The sequence below is a fragment of the Periplaneta americana genome, chromosome 15, assembly GCF_040183065.1.
Source record: "Periplaneta americana isolate PAMFEO1 chromosome 15, P.americana_PAMFEO1_priV1, whole genome shotgun sequence".
Taxonomy (NCBI): domain Eukaryota; kingdom Metazoa; phylum Arthropoda; class Insecta; order Blattodea; family Blattidae; genus Periplaneta; species Periplaneta americana.
This window is the reverse complement of record NC_091131.1, coordinates 66,674,368-66,696,554: the sequence shown is the minus strand read 5'-3', so window position 1 is coordinate 66,696,554 and position 22,187 is coordinate 66,674,368. Positions and strand designations below refer to the sequence as shown.

Below are 22,187 nucleotides of genomic sequence, written 5' to 3'. Positions count from 1 at the left end.
TTAATAAACTTAACAAAATTGACTAATTTCTGTTGAAATTAAGAAAAAGGAGAGAAGTAGGCCTACGGCCCAGTTCAAAAGGAAACAAATCAGAATTTAAAGATTTGAGAAACCAGAATTTTAAATCTTCATGTTGCTGTGAAAAATCCAATTAACACACTCTAATTTGAAACTTACAGTTTATATAGAACATCATTAATAAAATTTGGAGTAATTTCAATGATCCGTTGATTTTTCACAGCAACATAAAACTTTAAAATGCATATTTCACAAAACTTTAAATTTTGATTTGTTTCTCTTTTGAACTGGGCCGTCGATATAGTCCGGGTCCATAAGGACCATAAGGCTAAAACGTAATCACTTTCCCAACGCTAGTGGAGTGTAGTGATTTTCTACTTGTCAGGTTGAATTTTCTTTTGCCAACTTTGTTTTCCATTTCGGTACTCAAAAATACTACTTAGTTACTTTCTAACTGTCATGTTGACAGAATCGTTTGTCTTCGAAGAAGCCACCAACGTTCATGAAACCAAAGTTATTAGAGCGCGTTCTTTGAAATTTGAACGTAATTAAATATTATTAATATTAATAAATAATACAGTAATTAATGAATAAACAGCACACATTTTGCAGTGATACTCCGTTTTCGGAGCTGATACCGTACTAATCCTTTCATTGTTCAAACAAAATAAAATTTTAGGTTAGATCTTAGAAATCGTAAACGCATTAGTCAACAATTAATTTCATGTTGCCGGAAAAAATACATTTTAATATTATATAAATAAATAAATAAATAGATAGACAGACAGACAGATAAACAAATAAATCCATCACAGATAATTAAATAAATATATAAAAGGAACAAACGAACAAAATAAAAAAAGGAAAAATTATTTAATTAATTAATAAAGGAACAAAGAAAGGAATGAATAAATAAAAAATAAACAAGTAAATAAATAAATAAATTGTTATTTTTTTATTATTTTGGTACATAGCATTGTGATTTCACCTGCTTTGATAATATTTGGCAACAGGTGGCAACATTGAAAAGACGGCCATATTAGCTTTTATGAATTAATCTTACGTGTTTATGTTTAGTCATCAGTCCGAAGACTGGTTGAAATCTCATGTGACACCAATAAGACATCACTCATGATGAAACTAAGTCAGGAGATAATGGGGTAGGGTGACCAATTGCTTTCCTATTCCATTGAATGCATCGCTGACTAGTAACATACCGGTAGTTCACTAATCAGCCTTCACTATATTCTTCTTCTTTTTGAGACACTACAACGTCATCTAGATTGTTTTTGTTTTGTAGACAAACACTAGACTCTCTCAGACCGGCGTGCTTACTTCACTATGAAATAATAAATTAATGTGTTTACAAATCTCCAGCCCATTTACTTTGTAAATTAATTGATAAACTCAACAGTCATCTTCAATTTGAAGAGTGCCAGGAATAACGTTATAAGGGAAAATTTTACTCAATGTAAGCTACTGGAGCTAAATGACAGATGTTAGCAGTATGGAATGTAGATAAATGCAAATAAGACGAAGAGCATGGACAGAGGAAGAAAAATACAGAAGATAAACTTGCGAATTCTAAATGAGGCAGTAGAGCAAGTGGACAGCTTCAAATACTTGGGGTGTACTATAAGCAGTAACATGAGCTGCAGCCAGAAAGTCAAAAGGAGGATAGCAATGGCCAAGGAAGCTTTTAATAGAAAAAAAGAGCATCTTTTGCAGACATCTGGAAAAAGAACTAAGGAAGAGACTAGTGAAGTGCTTTGTGTGGAGTGTGGCATTATATGGGGCAGAAACATGGATATTACGACGAAGTGAAGAGAAGCGAATATAAGCATTTGAAATGTGGATATGGAGAAGAATGGAACGTGTGAAGTGGACAGTCAGAATAAGAAATGAAGCTGTGTTAGAAAGAGTGGGTGAAGAAAGAATGATGCTGAAACTGATGAAGAATAGGAAAAGGAATTGGTTGGGTCACTGTCTGAGAAGAAACTGCCTACTGAAGGATACACTGCTCTGAATAAAATCATTGTTCAGTTGCTGAGAACGGTCAAATAAAAACCAGTTTAGAAACTAGTCATGGATAAAATATTGTATAACACACGAGAGTAAACGGACTTTATGCACTTGTGGAAATTATCGCCCTTGACTTCGCCTCGAGCGCTAAACTTTTCAATTGCGGATAACATCTAATATTACTCTCTTATACTACAAATTACAAACATTAAAAAAAAAAACAACAACAAATTTTAATGCAGTTACAGTTTTTTTTATTTCCATAAAATTTACTTTTTGTTTCTTATTCCGAGGCACTTTTTAATCTGTCGGTGGAGAAATGCGATGGATTTAAGCGACAACTTTAAAACCGGGACCGATAATATAGAAGAAAGGAAAGACGAGCGTTTGGCGTTAGTCGTAATGTGGATCTAAGTTGCGGTTCATCTGTTTAGTTAACACATGCTACTGTGTGTGTTCTGAAGGAGTGGAACGCCAGCGCCTCCGGCAAGTTCCATTCGTGTTCAATTACTGCCCGCGTCTCGTGTGGTGAGGACTGCGAGCGGCCGGCGTGCAGATTGATCAGCACAGTATTTCATTGCATCCTCAGCAATTTAAACTGTTTTATATTCGACCTCTGTTATTAAGATGGCGGCGTTCTCGCGTGTACTGCACCGCCGGCACGCAAACGTTCTTTATTTGGCGGAAGTGTGGCAATGTGGGGAGGGAACGGAAATATCGTGACCTCGCCGCAACTTGCGGTTGCCTGGCAACGTGGTATTGGTCTCTCCGGCCGCCTTGCTCCAACTGAGGAATTCCCTCACTTGTTAGGCAAACCCGCCCGAAAAACATGGTGAAGAAGTTGCCGCACGATCACGGCGCTCTGTAAAGCTGTGTTGTGCGACCGTCACTTAGGTCGGTTGACTTGCTAAACGGATGACTACTGCGTTCGACTCCAGCTCACAATTATAAGGATTTCTGACACCACCTTTACACTCAATAATGGAAAAGAAACGATTTTACTGGAAGAGCTGGAACTCTCAGGATATTATAGGAAACCTACATGGTTGCTGAACTTAGGTTCTAGACCATACATGGGCACAATTTTCGGTTACGTGAGGCACTCTATTTGAAATAGTTTGTTTACTATACTTCTTTTTTTGAAAGATGGGCCATGACAGGAGCGTTGCGATCGGAAAAACAACTGAATGTCACATAGCGTGGTAGGCCTGTTGCTATGGTAAGAACGGTTGAGTTGCCAAACTTACTTTCCACGTGGTGAGTGCTTAATAGCTCTCTCGGCTACATTTATTGTGCTCACAATTTTAGCATTGGTACGTTTCGTCTGTGATTCTCTGTCGATTTTTGTATTCTCTTGTATTCTTCGCGTCAATTGTCAATGAATGTTTTAACGTCAGTCTTCTTAACGACAACTGCTAGCTTCCATCAGCTGGCAGCGTGGTAGTCCATATTGGCAACATGGCACTGTAGTTCCAAGCTCGACCGCTTAACTGTCATGTCCCATCTTTCAAAAAAACAAGTATAGGAGAGGAGACTGCAGAGTAGGATGGGAAATATAAACTGCTGTGACCTGCGTCACCTTATCTTAACGCCAAGGCGGTCAGTGGCGAATTATTAGGAAAGCGCTTGGTTAACGTGAGAGACTCGAAAACTTTTATTCAATTTGGCAAATTAATTCGGCAGCTTTAATCATAAACCGCTTTACTACTTCTCCATCATTGAATTGATTTAAATCGCAGGCGAGAAATTGCGTAACTATAATAATATCCCATCACGTTGTCTACGTTTATTTTCTTGAATATTCTGGCGTTTATCAAGATTACTTAATAGATTTGCACGTTCTCGACCTAAAATAATTTCAGAAAATCATATTTCGTTTTCTACGCACATATGATATATTTTTTTTATAAATTTCTTTTGGAAATAATACGTACAAACAACATTTAATTCCTCGTACCTTTTAATGGAGCATGTTTAAGGTATAATGTCGTATTTAGTATACTATGCAAATGTTAAGATCATAAATTTTCTTCGGAATAGTACGAAAAAATAACATTTAATTTGTCTTACCTTCTAATTCAACATGTTCTTTATGACATAAGGAGTAATGTCGTTGTATATTAAATTTATTAATGCCTAATAGGATTTTCGAGCATAACATACATCGTATATTCTCCCCTTCTAAACAGCAAAATACCTCTTCCTCCCATTTCTCATGAAATAATCGTTTTCTAACGCGTACACACTGCTTTGATAATGCCATTATGCCACCACTGGTATTGCTTATGAAACTGATATAGAACCTACCCACGCCTAGGAGTTACGTGAGGGAGGAACGGGGACTGTGAAGATGATGTCACTCAGAGCGATAAGCTCTGTGAAGCTCAGTGAGGCACTAATTCTCACGATGTCCATGTATGTTCTAGACTGAATTAGTCGTGAATAAAACTCTACTTGATTTATTAAATATTTACACAATATAAGTTACTTACAATGGTATATCTCTTGTTTCCACTGACGTCATTACGACTTAATCCTCGATCCCTGCCCGACCGTGTCACCATCCGACTATATCACTGTCTGTCCGCCAATCTTCTCCCCATCACGTTTTATGTTCTCTTATTGGTTTCCCGCCCGGGTACCAACCACGCTATCCACCAGGTGAGATGGGCTTAAAACCCCTTTTGATTTTACGTGCTTAATGATGTCGTCTTAATTAAACATGTTACAATTGATTCGATTGAGGGCAATACAGTGATAAGTTGCTTTAATGAGACTACGAGTAAGAAAAGAGTTCGAACGATGCGTGACATAATTTAACCAATTAAAATGCATGCTTTGTTCCACTGGACCAATGCGTTTAGTCCAGCAATGATTCGTGGCGTAAGAATACTTTTATCGTAGGCAGTGATCTAAAGCACGCGCGACAAAACCCTATAACGGTGGCTAAGCATCTAATTACTTCACAAGCTGGAATTGCATTACAGTTCTCCTAAAGACCATGTATTCCGCTGACACTGTTCCTGGACTGTTCAAATTTGACACTCCACATGAATTCATGCTACAGGGCGTTCTTTAGCCCTGGGGCTTAACAGCTGTATAATAAATAAATAATCGACTTTCCCACAGCAGGAACGATTTCAAATCTGACGATTTCACGTGAAATATTTGTTGATATGAAAAGACTGACTTGGATTGCTTCGTTCATCCTTCCCTTCCATTTGTCCGTAATTCACAATGATTCTTAACATAGGATGTCGCACCATCTTCCCTGGGCACCAACTCCGTAGGATTCTATGGCTTGGTGACTTACGAAGAAGTGAAACAGAGTTCAAATCTCGTCGGTGCGGTGGTGAATTTTATGTGTGGTGCGTAGAACCACGGTTGTGATAAATGTTCTCTGGGCTCTCCCGTTTTCCCCGGAATTCAACCAACACTCTCAACAAGTTCCCTTTCATTACCATTATTTCCATCTCGAAAAATAGGTCACCACTTATGTTTACGTGACGCCTAATCGATCTTTTCTACGGTGGGTGATCCTTGTGGTTGTCCAAAGATTGGTGGATGACAGTGGTGATGGGTTATAAACTATTTACTGTAGGCCTATGCATCTGCATAAAAGGTATCGGAAAACCCCAGATTCTTCACTGCCTGAACGCGACATGATGACTCATATAGTCCTGTGAGGTACGGCAGGGGCAGACCACCACTAGAGGTGCGGTATATTGGGGATTATCAGTGTGGTTTTAGGCATAATAGATCGACTATTGATCAGATTTTTTATATTCGACGGATAATGGAGAAAAAATGGGAGTATAAGAGTACAGTACATCAGTTATTCATAGATTTCGATAGGTGTAGAAAACTGCGTAGTCTGGCAGATGGAGCTACTTAATCGGACAGCTCAATCGGCACGTAACTCAATGCATCTAAAATACTACATGGGCTGAAGTGTCCATGTCCTACGATAAGCTGTTCTGTACTTCTACGGAGAACATTACGAGGACCAAGTAACCTCAGGAATTCTTGTAGTTGACCACGACACGTGTCATCAAGCTTGGAATGGGATGAATAGAGGAAGGATGGGCGGTAGAATTTTTGACGTAGACTTGCATCTTTCTCCTCACTAGTGAAACTTGGGGATTTAACTACCACATGAAAATGCAACTCTCTCCTTCGTTCTCCTTGTATTCCCCTTTTCGTCCTTCTGATCACCTTGTTCTTCTTGGATTTGCTTTTTTCTGCTTGTTTTTCCCCTTGTTCTCCTTATAAGTTATTCCTCTTATTCTACTTGTGTGTGTGTATTAAAGGGATGGTGGATCGAAAAGCAGAAATGTAAAGGTCCACTGTAACTATGAATTGTAAATTATTATTATTACGATGTACCGAAGTACATATGATATTTCCTTGCAGAAATTCTGCGTCATCATATGATGAAGGATGAATGGAACGAAAAAAAATTCTCTCCGACACCGGGATTTGAACCCGGGTTTTCAGCTCTAAATGCTGACTTTGTATCCACTAATCCACACAGGATTCCCATCCCGATGTCGGATTGAATCCTCTCAGTTTAAGTTCCACCTCTTGGGTTCCCTCTAGTGGTCTACCCTCATGCACTGCGTCATAGATGTATGACAGTGGCACAATGTCCACACATGTGCAGAGGTGCACTCGTTATGAGTGACTAAGTGGCCGGGGTCCGACGGAATAAGTGCCGTCTTAAATCATTAAGTGATTATTTTTCACATATCATATATTATTACGATGTACCAAAGTACATATGATATTTCCTTGCAGAAATTCTGCGTCATCATATGATGAAGGATGAGTGGAACGGAGAAAAATTGTCTCCGGCACCGGGATTTGAATCCGGGTTTTCAGCTCTATCCACTAAGACACACCGATGTCGGATCGAATCCTCTCAATTTAAGTTCCACCTCTTGGGTTCCCTCTAATGGCCTATCCTCATGCACTGCGTCATAGATGTATGTTCCACTCATTCTTCAGCGTATGAATTGTAAAGTTGGCTGACAAATATATTATATCGCATCGCTTTTCATCACATCACATCATAAACTTAAACAAACGGATGTCAGAAATGTTCGTCTTTTCTATTTGACACTCCACTTTCTTTAGCCCATCATTAATAGAAACTTTCTTCAGAATTGAAAAAATTCAAGATCTATTGAGTAACACAATACTACGACAATAAAATCACAAATCCCAAACAATTAATATGTTTTACAAAGACTCAATTGCCATGGAAATAAAAAACGCTACGAACTTAGCATTCATTTGTTATTACAACATTGCAAGTGTTGAATGTCGCAGTTCTGTTGTAGTCTCGGTTTCTCTTGTTTAGTATTGACTACTTGTTGAGGACCTTAGCAACAAGCTTCGCTTCCTCTATTTTGGTCGAAATTGACAAAGACTGCTATAAATTATCGATGGCGTTTGAGTACGACACATTTAACAACGTTAACATCTTCACTTTGAAGGAAAATCGTTATCTTACGTGCGGACGAAAAGGGAACACGTTTCTTAGCCACCTGAATGACAGCAACTCAGCTATAATCGTGTGAAGATGCTGCGCAGGACTGCGGTTGGAAGGGGAAAACAGAAAGTAAACGGAGGAAATAAATAGGAAAGAGTGTCAGAAAGGAAAGGAAAGTGAAGTGTTCAAAAATGGAGAAATGGAAACACATAACGAAGCAAGCAAGAAAAGAAGGAAAGAAAGAGGGCTGGAAGTAATAAAAAAATGTATAAATAATAGTAAAAAAATGAGGATAACGGAATGAAAGAGAGAAAGGGAAAAAATCCGAAAGGAATTGAAGAAAATTACAAAGGAAGAAAGAAAGAAAATTTAAACAAGAATGCTAGATAAAAGGATAAAAAACGGAAGAAATAAAACAAGTGAAAGAGAAAGGTTATACGGTGCGGAAAGCTTGGCTGTTAAAATACTGTTTTTATTTCATTAAATGTTTGCTAGTTAATATGACTGTGAATAGGAATCTTCAGAGAACTGTAATTTCTACGGAAAATGAATGAGGGATTTAATATTTAATGTAAACACTGAAGTTGAAATCTATGAGGATAGATTAGGTCTCAATGGTCAATTACAAGTTATAACAAGTTATAACATGACAAAAGCCGGTAGAAAGCCGGCGAGTTTCTGGACTATAGCGGTGACATGACATTACACCAACAGAAACGTGCATAGTCACGTTATTTTTCACTTGACCTGTTCGTTCGGTATGCAATGGAACGCAAGAACAGATTTACTTACATGCTGCTAGTGTAATTTAATGTACGCCCTAATTAAATGTATAGATCAGAGGAAATAATATTTGGAAGTTAAAAAAATCTTGTATAAAAAGTGATTTGAGTTTCCGCATGTCAGTTTATTTTATAAGTGAAAACAAAAACAACAAACTGAGACAGACGAGTATGAGAAATCAACAATCGTTAAAGTACTTAACAATGCAGTTCTTTAACGTACATAATATTGTCCATATTTACTTTAAATAAATATATTTTTACATATTATTATGCTTTTTATGAAACTTACAACGAACATTTTGTGGAGTTCTGAAAAATTCATTAGATTTATTTTTTTGTACCAAAACGATTTTTCGGTGGTAGTAATTTTGTGAATTTACGTGGCCATGGAGTTGGAAATAAGCCTGGGAGTAGAAAATAAGGTATAGCAATTGCTGAGAACCAGACTGTTCCAAGTCCAACTTTTTATAAGAAAGAAATCTGTGTTTCATTGTGTTCCAGCTCTTGTCTGCGTATATGAATCGAACAAAACTGTAAATATTCCTCTACATAAGGTTGCTATGAAGCTATTCCAAATTGTTTCATGAAGCTTTGAATGTCAGGAGCTTAAAATAGCTCTCTTGAAAAAAAAAAAATATGGACTTGGAACAGTCTGGTTCTGGGCCATCGATAGATCTATTCCTCCAACATGCACGTTATTCGAAATCCCTTTAACAAAATGGTCCTCTTTCTAGGATCGCCTGGATATAGCTCATGGAACGTAATTTTTTGTGATTCGATTTTTAACAATATTTTGTAGCTTCATTCGCATAAGAATGAGATATTCTACAGAATATCTTAATTCAGCCATATTACACACTTTTTTTAAGAAATACTGCACTCTGAATACACACATGTCTTGTTACAACGGTTGAATGAATCTGAGAACACCCGCATGTTTATGATGCAGTTTGACTTTCACGTGCTATAACGTAAGCTCAGAACGTCTCGTGGCCGGTAGCTGTACCGTTGCTAAGAATACGGAATTATCCGCTAAACGGACCACGTTATACTGAGACACTCCATAGAATGAATTGTATTCTGAAAAGAATGAAAATGTTTAACGGAAAAGTCGACAATGCTGTCATTGCAGGACTTCAAGCACCTGGGTTGCCAGATTGAGCGATTTATCGCAATTCAGGCAACGTAAGAGAGGCAGTCGGCGAGTAATAAAATTGTCAAGTTGCCGAGTCGCCCTTTAGGCTAACAAAAAATCGAAATGGCGAAATTAGGATACATTTAATTTTCTTTTACATGTTTACAATATACTAATCAAAGATTTTCAGTCCACTTTTTTAAACTGGTAGTCATTGTTCTTCATGTTGATATCTTTGCAACATGCTTTGAATTTTCATATCTATATTCTATGACCATTATCTTGCATTGTGACGTCATAATGTCATGAGGGAGAAAAATACGTCATTACCGTTCGCGGTTCCTTTGTAATTTTGTAAATAAATATAACATGCTCATGTCCGCAGATTTACTGGCATGTAAAAGAATTCCTGCGGGACAAAATTCCGGCACACCGGCGACGCTGATATAACTTCGACAGTTGCGAGCGTCTTTAAATAAAACATAAATTTAAGTTAATCCCAATAAAACAAAAATAAATTTCAAAGGGATTGTAATAGATTCTGATAAACATATGCAATAAAGAGTAATACATAAGATATCTTAAAGTGTGATTGAGGGATAAATTTCATAGTAGGCCTAAATGTATGTAGTGAATTTATATCAATCCTTACAATTATAGTTACTCGTACTTTCTATTGATTAAAACACATTTGAATAAGAAAGAATCTCTAAGCGCTCCCACTTTCCCTTAAACTGATTTCTGATCATTCTAAATTACCTTATATTCAAACCTTATTATACCTACTATAGTTTTGAGTTGTGCGTAATTTAAATAATTCCCCTTCAGTTACGTAAACCCAGGTTTTACTGTATTTCAAATCCTTATTTGTATAATAGTTCAAGAATATATAATATTTTTTGTCTAAGTTGGTAATTCCTAATCCTTCGTTTTGCAGTTATAACCACCAAATAATTTATCCACGGGCCACCACCGATTCATTATCTAATTCTAAAGTAAGTTACTATAGAAATTATCGTTCTCTCAGAATTTAGAATGGCGAGGAAGAGAGTTAATCTTTCGATTTCAAGTCTACATAGTTTTATTTACCTCTTTAATAATAAATTTGCATAAGTTCCGTGCAAAAGTTATTATGGAAATTTTGGCGCCCAGAGTTCAAGAGGCAAATTTCAGTGCATATTTGCGTCACGGACCATTCATCCTCTGAACCCCATGCATTTGGAATTTTAGAAACATGATTTCTTTCGGAGGAGGAGGGCCCGCAGACAAGCACCGCAGCCTTAGGCTTATTGTGCAACCATCTTTATGTTGGAATGATTGTTGAGGTCCTTTTAGAATCGCTCTCCAAGCGCATGATTCACTGCATGGTGCTATCGTCTCGATTCAGCCGCAGCATCTAGTTCTGACTGGAGACTGTTCCTCCGCCTGCTTGTGATGTAGGAACATGATAAGTACAACAATTTCCTGTTGCTTTCTGCATCGACTATGCAGGATATAGGATTGCTATAGTTTATGAAAAAATTGTGGAACTTGACAGGGGGAACGAGAGCATACCTAACATTTTTCTAACATCGTTTTTATACTTGATAACATTTTACCTGGAATTGCCGCGATTTGAAATCGTGTCATTTTCAGCGTGGACAGGCAATACTACGCTCCAAAAGTATGACAGTCATAACTTATGTTAACCGAATTATAAACATGTCAGATTTAGCTAATACATTTTACATTAGAAAACTCTCGATGCAATATTAATGAAGTTACCATGCCAAAAACTGTTTAGTCCTCAAGTGAAGAAATTGCCCTTAATTTTTTTTTTACTAACGCCGTACATATTGGCGTGTATACATTTGCGCACCTGCCTGCATTTTGGCGACTATTATGAAGAATCCTGTTCTGAGTTTGGGGCACCCATTAGGTTAGATTCTGTTAAACCCGTTGATTGGATGTCATATAAGTATAAAAGTAGGCTGAGTGGATGAAACCGAAGTTTATAATGACGGCGAAATGAACCCAGGGTCTGGTGCTGAAAGTTACTCAGAATTTGCTCTTTAATGGGTTGAGGGACAACCCCGGAAAAAAAACCTCAGCATGTAACTTGTCCCAAGCAATATTCGTTCCCGAGTCCGCTAGTTAGCCCGTAAAAGTACTTTTGTCAAATTCTAAAATGGTTCAAACAGTGTTTTTCCTTTTTGAATACTGAATTTTAAAGACTTTTGATGTATTAATTTTGGAAATTCATGGGCGTTCACGTTTCTATGTTGGTTCGAAACGTACTCTTGCTAGAAAACGGCGTGTGAAGAATGCAGTTACATTTAAATTATTCACCTTACTTTTATATTGTAGGCCTACGTCATACAACGGAAAAGTATTGTAGTACCGGAAAAATCGATCCCGAGGTTTCCACAGAAATAAACGCTTTTAACATATATGGCACGGAAAAATTATTTCTTTCGAGCCATCTGGCTCTGTGTGTCTGTACAGCCTTTCCTCTTGAATCACTACACAGATTTTCTTCAGTGTCCAAGATTAATTTCACAGGGGATGTGTTTAAGGTAAAAAAAAGTAATAATTTTTATTAAAAAAAGTTATAAGAAAAAGCATCGATTTACTCGAAATCGAACCATAGCATTTTATTTTAGTTTCAAATGAAACAGAATAAACCGTTCGCTATTTCATAATAATGCTTTCAATAGAGGGCTTCTTCAAACATAATGTTATACCTCAAAAGAGAGCTAACATATTATTTGAAAAAAAAATCATCATAAAGACTTCTATTTAAGACATAGAGCAACAAGTGGCTCAGGCTACGTGCTAAACTAGCCATTTATCAGTTACTTACTTACTTATGGCTTTTAAGGAACCCGGAGGTTCATTGCCGCCCTCACGTAATTCCGCCATCGGTCTCTATTCTGAGCAAGATTAATCCGATCTCTATCATCATATCCCTCCTCCCTCAAATCCATTTTAATATTATCCTCCCATTTATCAGTTAAGAAATAAAAATTTAAATTCTTAGTACTTCTTGTAGGTCTACCATAATGAGAAATATCTTAATATTACTACAGGCTGGAAGTAGTATCTAGTGATAGTAATATATTTATTTCTACTGGCAGAGTTAAGGCCATAAAACCTTCTCTTCTAACCAGTATTAGGAGAATAGCAATACAATAGCAGAATTACAGGAACAATATACAATTAATAATAATAACAAAATGAAAACAAGTTTATTTGGATGTAATTCTAAAAATCAAACAAATTATAGTAATGTAAATCGAATTGTTAAAATAATGAAGAAAATTTATATGTTAAAAATAAAAATCATATATTAGAGAAAATATATTTTAGGAAAGCTCACAGCTCTATTTGACAACCGGATTTTGAAATTAGTAAATGTCTGACATCCCCTTAAGGTATGAGGTAGGAAGTTCCAATGACGAGAAATTGAAACTGTGAATGATGAAGAGTATCGGGGAAATGTTATGATGAGGTGTACACAATGTAGGCCTACCGGCGATCTGAGATCGAGTATTTAGGTTATGGTTTGAGCATAAACACACAAGACGAGACGACAGATAACTTGGGGTTGAGGTGCGCATAATTTGAAATAGAAGAGAAAGACAGTGTAAAGTTCTGCGATCGTTGAGCCGGACCCAAGAAAAATGGTGGAATATGATCGTATCGTCGGACACTGCACACATATCTTATACACATATCATGAACACGTTGTAATTTGTTGGAGAGTTGGTGCTTAAGTCGGTGAACAACACGCCACAATAGTCAAAGTGCGGCATTACGAGTCTTTGAACTAATGTTTGTTTCAGTTGCGCGGGAAAGAAATGCTTGAACCGGCTTAATAAATGAAGAGACGAGCAGATTTTTTTTTTTTACAAATGTGCTTTACTTGGTAATTCCAACTTAATTCGTTATCAAAATATAGTTCTAGATTTTTAACGATAGGTGAGTAAGGAATTTCAATAAGCGTAATGGCCGGATTTGTGTGCAGATTTAACAGCTTATTCCTTGGATAGATTACAATAACACATTCTAATAGCATATTAGTCCCAAAGGAATACCCTTCTCAGATAAAATTAATTTCCCCCTAAATGTTAACAATGTTTTACTCGATAAATACTGTACTATCCGTGCTATTCTGACTTTTGCTCTGATCGTAGAGAAATGATAAGGAATGACTTATTTCTTTGCAGTTTTTAAATAAAAGGGTCGGTTTTCTTGCAGATTGAATAAAAAGATTATTTCCTGCCATTAAGAAATCTGGAAATTAACTTTTCATTCTGTAAAGGAATTTAAAAATGTTACATTTGTTCGGATTAAATTTCTGCACATTTCAAGGAGAAAGCTAAAATTCTTTCAATCACTTATTAGTTATTATCATAATAAATTTCTCTCTTACATTGTTCTTAGTATATTTGGAATTAAATTAATAGTTTCCCAGAACACGCTGTGGAATGTTTCATATAAAACAATTTTTATCTCGAAAAAGAAACAAAAACGAGCAAAATTGTATTAAACTTATTTTTAAATATCTCAAAGAATACCCTCTGAAATTACCCTGTATATATACATACCTATATTAATTCTATCTGTAGAAAGTCTATACGTAGTCATGCTATTACGAATCTTCCACATTTAAGCTATTCCATCTGCTATGCACTAATATACATTTCGTTTCTTATGTCTGTTTTTATAATTATTTGACGTTAAACCTGCCAACAATCTTAGTATAAGCATTTCTGCTGTCTGTGTTCCCTTGAATTATTGTATTGTGGTCTAAATCCATGTTAACATACAAATATATAGCTTTATTATAGCTTTATCTTCTTTTTCTTTTCCTGTTTTACCGACTTAGGTATAGGGAAGGGAGGGCATGTTCTGTGAATAAAGATTACTCACGTCCACACATTGCTGACCTCCCTGGATGTGGGATTAGTATGATGCAGGGCCACCGCAGAGACATCACAGAACTATCACAAGACGGAGAACTACCCAGTTCCCTAGACGGAAGATAAATTTATTCCATTGTCCACGCCGGGGATCGAAACACGGATCGCTTGAACGGGAAGCGCGTACGCGGCGGACATCATAGCTTTATGAAACTATTTATTTACATAATTATAAGCTGCATGTCATAATTATTAATAGTTCCATAATCCGAAGTCGCCGAGACACCGAGCCTTATAAATAAGAAAGAAGTGGTTGTCATATCGTTGTCAGCCCAAGTTGTCAAGGAGTGTCAAGCATGATTAATTAACTTCTGTCTGAACACAGCAACGAACAAATGTCCTCGAATGAAGAATAATCTGACTTCCAAATATCGTGCTACGCAATACACGTATTGTTCCATCTTGCCCTTAGACGAGTCAATACTTTCCAAGGGCTTGCGAAGATAGAAATCAGTAGTAATTCTGAGTTAGTTCCATTCATTAATACACTGATCTGTTGTACATTTTTGTTCGCTTTTCAAAGTGTTGAATATTTTTCTTTTTAATAATAAAGAGCGTCCCAGCCAGCTTTGTGCCAGCCGTTCGCCGTTGGAGATTGGAGGGATGCGTCCGCTTGCGCGCAGCTGGCACAAAGCTCGCTGGGACTCTCTGTAGTAGTAGTAGTAGTAGTAGTAGTAGTAGTAGTAGTAGTAGTAATAATAATAGCAATGACTTTCTTAGTACAGTAGATTATTGTGCCTATAAAAAAGGAGTAACGGCTGGACGGATTTTAATAAATGTCCTCTCATTTTGAAGCTTGGAACTCAAAGTTTTTCGGAAAAATAGTAGTTTTCAGTGAAATGTCAATTTTTAAACATAATTTTCCTATTTTCCAAAATCCACCTGTCGTCAGTTTTGAGAACTAGCTAATAGCATTCACGGCCGACTTGATATTGCCTTCGCTTTTTTGTAAAGGAGAAGCGAAGCGAGCATCAAGTCGGCCGTGTTGCATTTCAGAATAAAACAAAACACATACTACAGTAAACAATATTACACGAAGGCCATGATCTGCAAGAATGCTGACATATTTAGAGATAAAATTAAATTGGTTATTAAAAACTTAACTTACTAAAAATAATTTACAGGTTCGATTCTGTAGTGTGTAATTTTCTGGGTACAGCTGTGTATTGGATATTAAAAACTACAAAACTTGAGGTGGTTTGATGACATTATTACTATTAGAAATGAAATATTACTGTAGTTAATGCCATGATGTGACTATTTTTCATTAATTATACATATTAATGCTATATTGATGATATGAAAGTGAAACGTTTTGGGGTTATATAAGTAGATGTAGAGAATAGCTTAAATTAGATTTTGATTTCTATATTTTACTGAGTGGCGGCTATATAGTATATATAGTATATGTTACTGAAAGCTATAAAACGCAAGATAATAATATTAAAAATCAAATATTTTTATAATTATTAATCAAGTGGGGTTGGGTCTTTTTCATATATTTAATGGCGGTGTGGTGTAGATATTTATATGCGTGGTTCTCTTCAGTATTGGCCCAAGAGAGAGTATCTTTCATTGTTATGGAAGAAAATAACTTTCCGAATGTCTGGTATTCTTCATTGAAAATTAAATCTGAAAAATGTTTATTTGAACGTCTAATGAACTTAGTTTGCAGCATTTGCTGCACAAGCCACTAGTCCTGATATAAAGCTAAAATATTGACCCTCATAAACTATTCTGTAAGTATTGTTGTCGACGACGACAATGAAAATGACTTTCTGGGATGACACCGTAGTACTGGACTGAATTTGTAGGTGTATTCGCGTCAAAAGTATTTGACAATAATTAACGATAATTTTAAAGTTGAATAACTGTTCGGAGTTGGTGGCTTAGTGTTTGACTAACGGCGCAATAGTGGGAATGAAGAAAGAAACTGAAGTACTCGGAGCAAACCCGTCCTGTAGTCTCTTTCCACTTAAAATTTAGCTCGATATGATTAGGACCGAGCCCCGGTCTTCATAATTGCAAGTATACATTTCAGCGTGCTAGTAATAAAATAACCATTGGAAAAGAGGAAGAAATATGATGAGGAGAAGAAAATAAGAATTTGAAGATGAGGAAGAAAATAAGGGCGAGAAAAATAAAATAATTGAAGAGGAGAAGCAAAGCGAAAATTAGAATAAGAAAGGAAGAAGAGAAAAGATGCAAAGATTAGAAGAGATGAAAGAAACGAAAGGAGAGAAGAAACACAGGAGGATTGAATGAGGAAAAAGAAAAAAAGGCGAGAATTAAGTAAAGCGAAAGAGAAGTCAAGAATTAGATTAAAAAGGAGAGGAAAGTGTTGTGTGAGTAGGAAACGGAGAAAGTTTTGGGGAATAGATGTGAAAATTGATAAAGAAGAGAGAAAAGATAAAGAGACGAAAATCAGAAATTAGAAAAGGAGAGAGAATCGGAAAACTTAGAGAAGAATGATTTTCCGATGCACTTACCTGCAAGAAGGGCTGTGCTCGATAACCACCGTGGCCTCCGTACCCTAGATTGCTCAGCATCTCAGGGCTGAACCTGTTGAACAAGCCACCCCAAGCTGTGACGCTGCTCAGCACCGCCAGGAGCGCTAGTGTTCCGCTCAGCAGGGACCGCATGTCTGAAATAACAAGTGCACATAGTAACGATGCGGTCGTCGCTACTTCGTCTTGCAGGACTTTCTCTTGGTTCACAGCTGCACGGACACCTGTCGGTTGGTTACTTGTGCTGCGGGACGTCTTATCTAACGATTCCATGTTGTTGCTGCTCTAGAATATGATGCAGTGCAATAGTTTCCCTTCGATTTCAGCTTCAATAACAGAAATGATATCGGATTGAGGGGAAATGTACTGTACAGTACAGTGTCAATGTCAATGGAGAAAAGGGAAGAGAAAACAATTATAAGTAAGCGGTAATGCTTCCTTGCAAGGGAATTTGTTGCTGAGAAAATTAAATATGTGACCTCTAAGCCTGTTGGTCACTTTTCTCACTCCGAGTTTTGCCGTTCCACTTAAGGCTGGTACACAATAAAACCAAGAACGGAAACTACAACGAGAACGGAACTATTGTTAAAATGTATGTATTTAAATGTGAGCAGTTCCCGGGCTCCGGCAAGCTTCTCGTTAAATGTGAATAAATGGTTTATTTAACGACGCTCGCAACTGCAGAGGTTATATCAGCAACGCCGGTGTGCCGGAATTTTTGTCCCGCAGGAGTTCTTTTACATGCCAGTAAATCTACTGACATGAGTCTGTCGCATTTAAACACACTTAATACCATCGACCTCGGCCGGGATCGAACCCGCAATCTCGAGCATAGAACACCAGCGCTATACCAACTACGCTATCGAGGGCGACGTTAAATCTGAATGCTCAGATTTAAATACATATATTGTAACAATATTTCCATTCTCGTTCTAGTTTCCGTTCCCGGTTTATTGTGGACCAGTCTTTACGTAATTTCAGAGAATTTTGAAGAGGAAAGCTGAAAGTGGACGTAACCTAATTTTTTAAGTAGGTTATTTTACGACGCTTCATCAACATCTTAGGTTATTTATCGTCTGAATGAGATGAAGGTGATAATGCCGGTGAAATGAATCCGAGGTCCAGCACCGATAATTACCCAGCATTTACTCATACTGGGTTGAGGGAAAACCCCGGAAAAACCTCAACCAGGAAACTTGCCTCAACCGGGAATCGAACCCGGGCCAGACGCGCTAACCGTTACTCCACAGGTGGGGACGACGTAACCACATGAAGGAGGGAGAAGCAAAACAGAACACCAACAGGTCAGGATCATCGAAGATGTTAAAGCCTGCACATCAAGAGGACTGCCGCAGTCCTCGCAAGAGAAGCGATCCAAGCCCTTGCACTGTAGGAGTGACATTCGAGTAAACTCGCCATGCCCTACTGAAGGCAACACGCGAAAGTCAAGGCTCCTATTTCGAAGGCTTTAATTATAGTATGGTGTACGTGGTACACAGTAGATTGTAGAGAAGATTGTGATGTCGGACCTTGAAAAGAAAATGTTTATCCTTTCCTACCGTGTGAGACGCAACAGTCTCGTGTAAGGAGATTCATTGATACCTTTAGGCACTTGATATGTGAACACAGAGTCCCGTAATTTGTTAACCGCTTTCTGTAGTTACCTACAGTAACATTAGCCTGATAAATCTAGTGGTGACGAAGAATTATCTCACAGTATCTTTTATCGATACAATAGATGTATCGGTACGACATATACGTAATATTAATGCAAATATTGATCTGAATCAGAGTTGTTAAAAAATACACAGAACATAGAGTTAAAAGTAGATGTGCTTAGCAAGCAAGATATGGAGCATCCCTAGATAATTCAGCCCAAGTAGGTTTTTTTGTGCACCCGTGATGGAATGAGTTGCGTGCCGATTGTGCTGCCAGACTAAACCAGTCCCACCATCTGCCACACCACGCACTCCTATCCAGCCTTCATATCCGTGTACCATATCTCTGGTGGTGGTCTGACATACCTGATAGATGTACATGAGTCGTCATATTCCCGTCATGACGAGGAAAGAACCTGTAGAGCTCCGGTGTCTCCTATTCAGACGTGTGAGTCGTCTAGAACCCACCACCACTGCTATCTACCAATTTTGGACAAGCAGCTAGGAACATTTACCATAGCAGACGATCGATTCGACGTCGTGCAAACAAAAGTGGTGCCTGATTTCTTCGAGACGGAGATGATTATAAAAGGGGTATTATGGCGAGTATTGGTGTGATGAAGAGGAACAAACTGTAGAACCTCGAGTGAAACAACACAACTCCTCCATAGCCGGGTTTTAAAATCAAGTCCGTTGTCGTCATAAGCTAACGCTCTACCAAATGAGCTACAAAGGCGATATTCCGGAAAGACTCCGACCTCAACATGTAGCCTTTTACGTTTAAAAATGTTGTACTGCGTGAAAACGCTTCACCTTATAGAAATTCAACAACGCGTTGAGCCACATAGTATGGGAATACCGTTTTCTAGTTTTTGTCTATAATAGCCAGGCTTAGGATCCGAGACAACTTAAGAAAGAAGTGAAGTTAACAGTGCAACGGAGTATAGATGGAGTGAGGCGGCGCGTTGAGTTTTGTACGTTAGTGTACAATCAGGTTCGTGATCAGAGTTTCAGTATTCTTCCGTCTCTTCCTACGAAACGAACTCAGGCTATCACAGTCCATTTTCAATTCATAGTAAACAATTTTTTCGAACTAGTTGCAAGTATGTACTACATAGTTGTTCATTGTAACGCTAACGACTTCAACGTCGCCGAGGGACATGCAAACTTGTGAGGTATGTATCCTACTTCATTTTCCAGACACAGTAGAGTGTACTATTAACAGTAGAATATATCGCAGTACATTGACGTCGTTGTTTACATTCGCAGTATGTCTGTCTACTATGTTCAAGGAACTCTATAGTCAAGTTGTGGGCACATTGGTTGCTAAAGTGTATCGAATCCTAAGCCTGATAATAAGCATTAGACTTACATTTAAATACACATTGAAAATCTAAGAAGTAATCTGAAGATTCAATTGGTGGCGATGGAATGTTCCATGCTATCATTTACCATTATAATAGATGATTCCATTATTATGGTGCATATATTTTATCTTTACACGCTCGCAGATATAGAGCGGACGCGGCAGTGCACAGCACAGCTGCACACAACGAACGTGGAAAGATAAAATGTATGCATTTCATATTGAGTTTTTAATGAAAGATTGAGTCAAAGTCAGAGTCAGAGTTGGTGTCGGAACTGGAAGTGTGTTAGCGATGTCATAATGGTGCATATATTTTATCTTTCCACGCTCGCAGATATAGAGCGGACGCGGCAGTGCACAGCACAGCTGCACACAACGAACGTGGAAAGATAAAATGTATGCATTTCATATTGAGTTTTTAATGAAAGATTGAGTCAAAGTCAGAGTCAGAGTTGGTGTCGGAACTGGAAGTGTGTTAGCGATGTCATAATGGTGCATATATTTTATCTTTCCACGCTCGCAGATATAGAGCGGACGCGGAGTGCACAGCATAGTTGCACACATGCGAGCGTGGAAAGATAAAATGTATGCATTTCATATTGGGTTTTTAATGAAAGATTGAGTCGAAGTCAGAGTTGATGTCGGAACCGGAAGTGGGTAGCGATGTCTTAGCCTTGATACGACATACAGTACGTCGTGAATGTAACCATTTTAATTTAGTTTAAAGTCTTTCTTGGCTTAGAACCTGTCCATAATGATTTTAACTGGTGTTCAAATTTTGAAGTTTTCGATCTGACACAAGACAGACACACTCTAGGATTTCATCAGCATCCCTATACGGGATTCGGAACATGACCGTAGTCCCCATAGAATCCCGAACAGCGGCTTGATCGTTGAATAACCCTTTTTTTTTTTGTAATTTACTATGATTATATTAAAATTCGGAAACAAATTTACATACAAGTTATGCGTGGACATAATATAATAATTTACGGGTGTTTTATAAAATAAATAAACAATGATTTAGACGACATGGTCGACCTGGTTGGCGAGTTGGTATAGCACTGGCCTTCTATGCCCAAGGTTGCGGGTTCGATCCCGGGCCAGGTCGATGGCATTTAAGTGTGATTAAATGCGACAGGCTCATGTCAGTAGATTTACTGGCATGTAAAAGAACTCCTGCGGAACAAAATTCCGGCACATCCGGCGAAGCTGATATAACCTCTGCAGTTGCGAGCGTCGTTAAATAAAACATAACATTTTTAACATTTCTAGACGACAGTGAATTTTGGGTAATTCTGACAGAAGAAACGAATTTGCCGAGAAACCTTCTGCAGCACAATGGTAACGCCAGTTTCAGCCGTTAAACGCAGAGGCTGTTTCACGCGAATTGAAATGAAATTTGTTGATAAAAAATTTATCGGCAGATGTTTTCTCAGGGTACGCCCACTCTGCCCTCCATAATTTTACAATTTCTTCATAATTTCAGTAATATTTATCACCGGTTCAGAACTCTACTGTAAACTACTGCACCACATATATCACCTTTCATAGGAGACAAACTCCATGAAATTTCTACCGCATACGTTCTACGGACCAAGTAACCGCAGGAGTTCCTGAAGTTGGCGCCAAAGCCTGAAGAGTGACGAAGTAAAAAAGAATCGTATTTGGTGGTATTGTCGTGACGTAGAATAAACACTACGTCGAGCTTCACGGACAGTGGACAAACATCCATATTCTAGACGGGATTCGAACCCAGAACAGTGCAGTTAAGTACTCACTTGCCGCAGTGTTGGTAGGCCTGCTGTTCTGCTGCGCTCGTCCCGGGCCGCTGGATCCAACTGCGGCCGTGGCGCAGCGGCGCTCCGATCTATACCTGCCCCCCCCCCCACTCCCGGCGACCGGGCGTGGGCGAGGACGCCGCGGCGCGATCGCGGTGTGACACCAGGTGAAATGTCAGTGAGCCCCACCGACACGGGATTCTCGGGGTACTCCCGTTTTCCTGCCGTAATTGGCTGCTTCTAAATCGTTTATTCAGCACCTTTCATTCTTTAGTTCAGAATTTTGTGAAAATATTCAAATTTAATATTTCTGGAGGGTAATCTCGAAGGATCGTTGCACGAATTTGGTGTTAAGGAAGAAATGTATTCTAGAAACATAAAGAAAAAGAGAATTGGACATAAATTAGAATTAGAAAGAACAGTTATAGGAAATCACATCGTTAAAATATCTGAGTAC

General features: G+C 38.0%; 1 protein-coding gene across 2 annotated transcripts in view; it reads right to left on the bottom strand.

The window, feature by feature from the left end:
• spab (space blanket) overlaps positions 1 to 21,822 on the bottom strand; it is a 66,691-nt gene extending 44,869 nt beyond the window's left edge. For both annotated transcript variants that reach the window (XM_069847548.1, XM_069847549.1), the window contains exons 1-2: positions 21,731 to 21,822; positions 16,908 to 17,062 (exon numbers count right to left, since the gene is read on the bottom strand). In XM_069847548.1, coding sequence (XP_069703649.1) covers positions 16,908 to 17,060 — 153 coding nt within the window. In that variant the 5' untranslated portion in view covers positions 17,061 to 17,062; positions 21,731 to 21,822. The remainder of the gene's footprint in view (positions 1 to 16,907; positions 17,063 to 21,730) is intronic.
• Between the last annotated feature and the right edge of the window lie 365 nt (positions 21,823 to 22,187).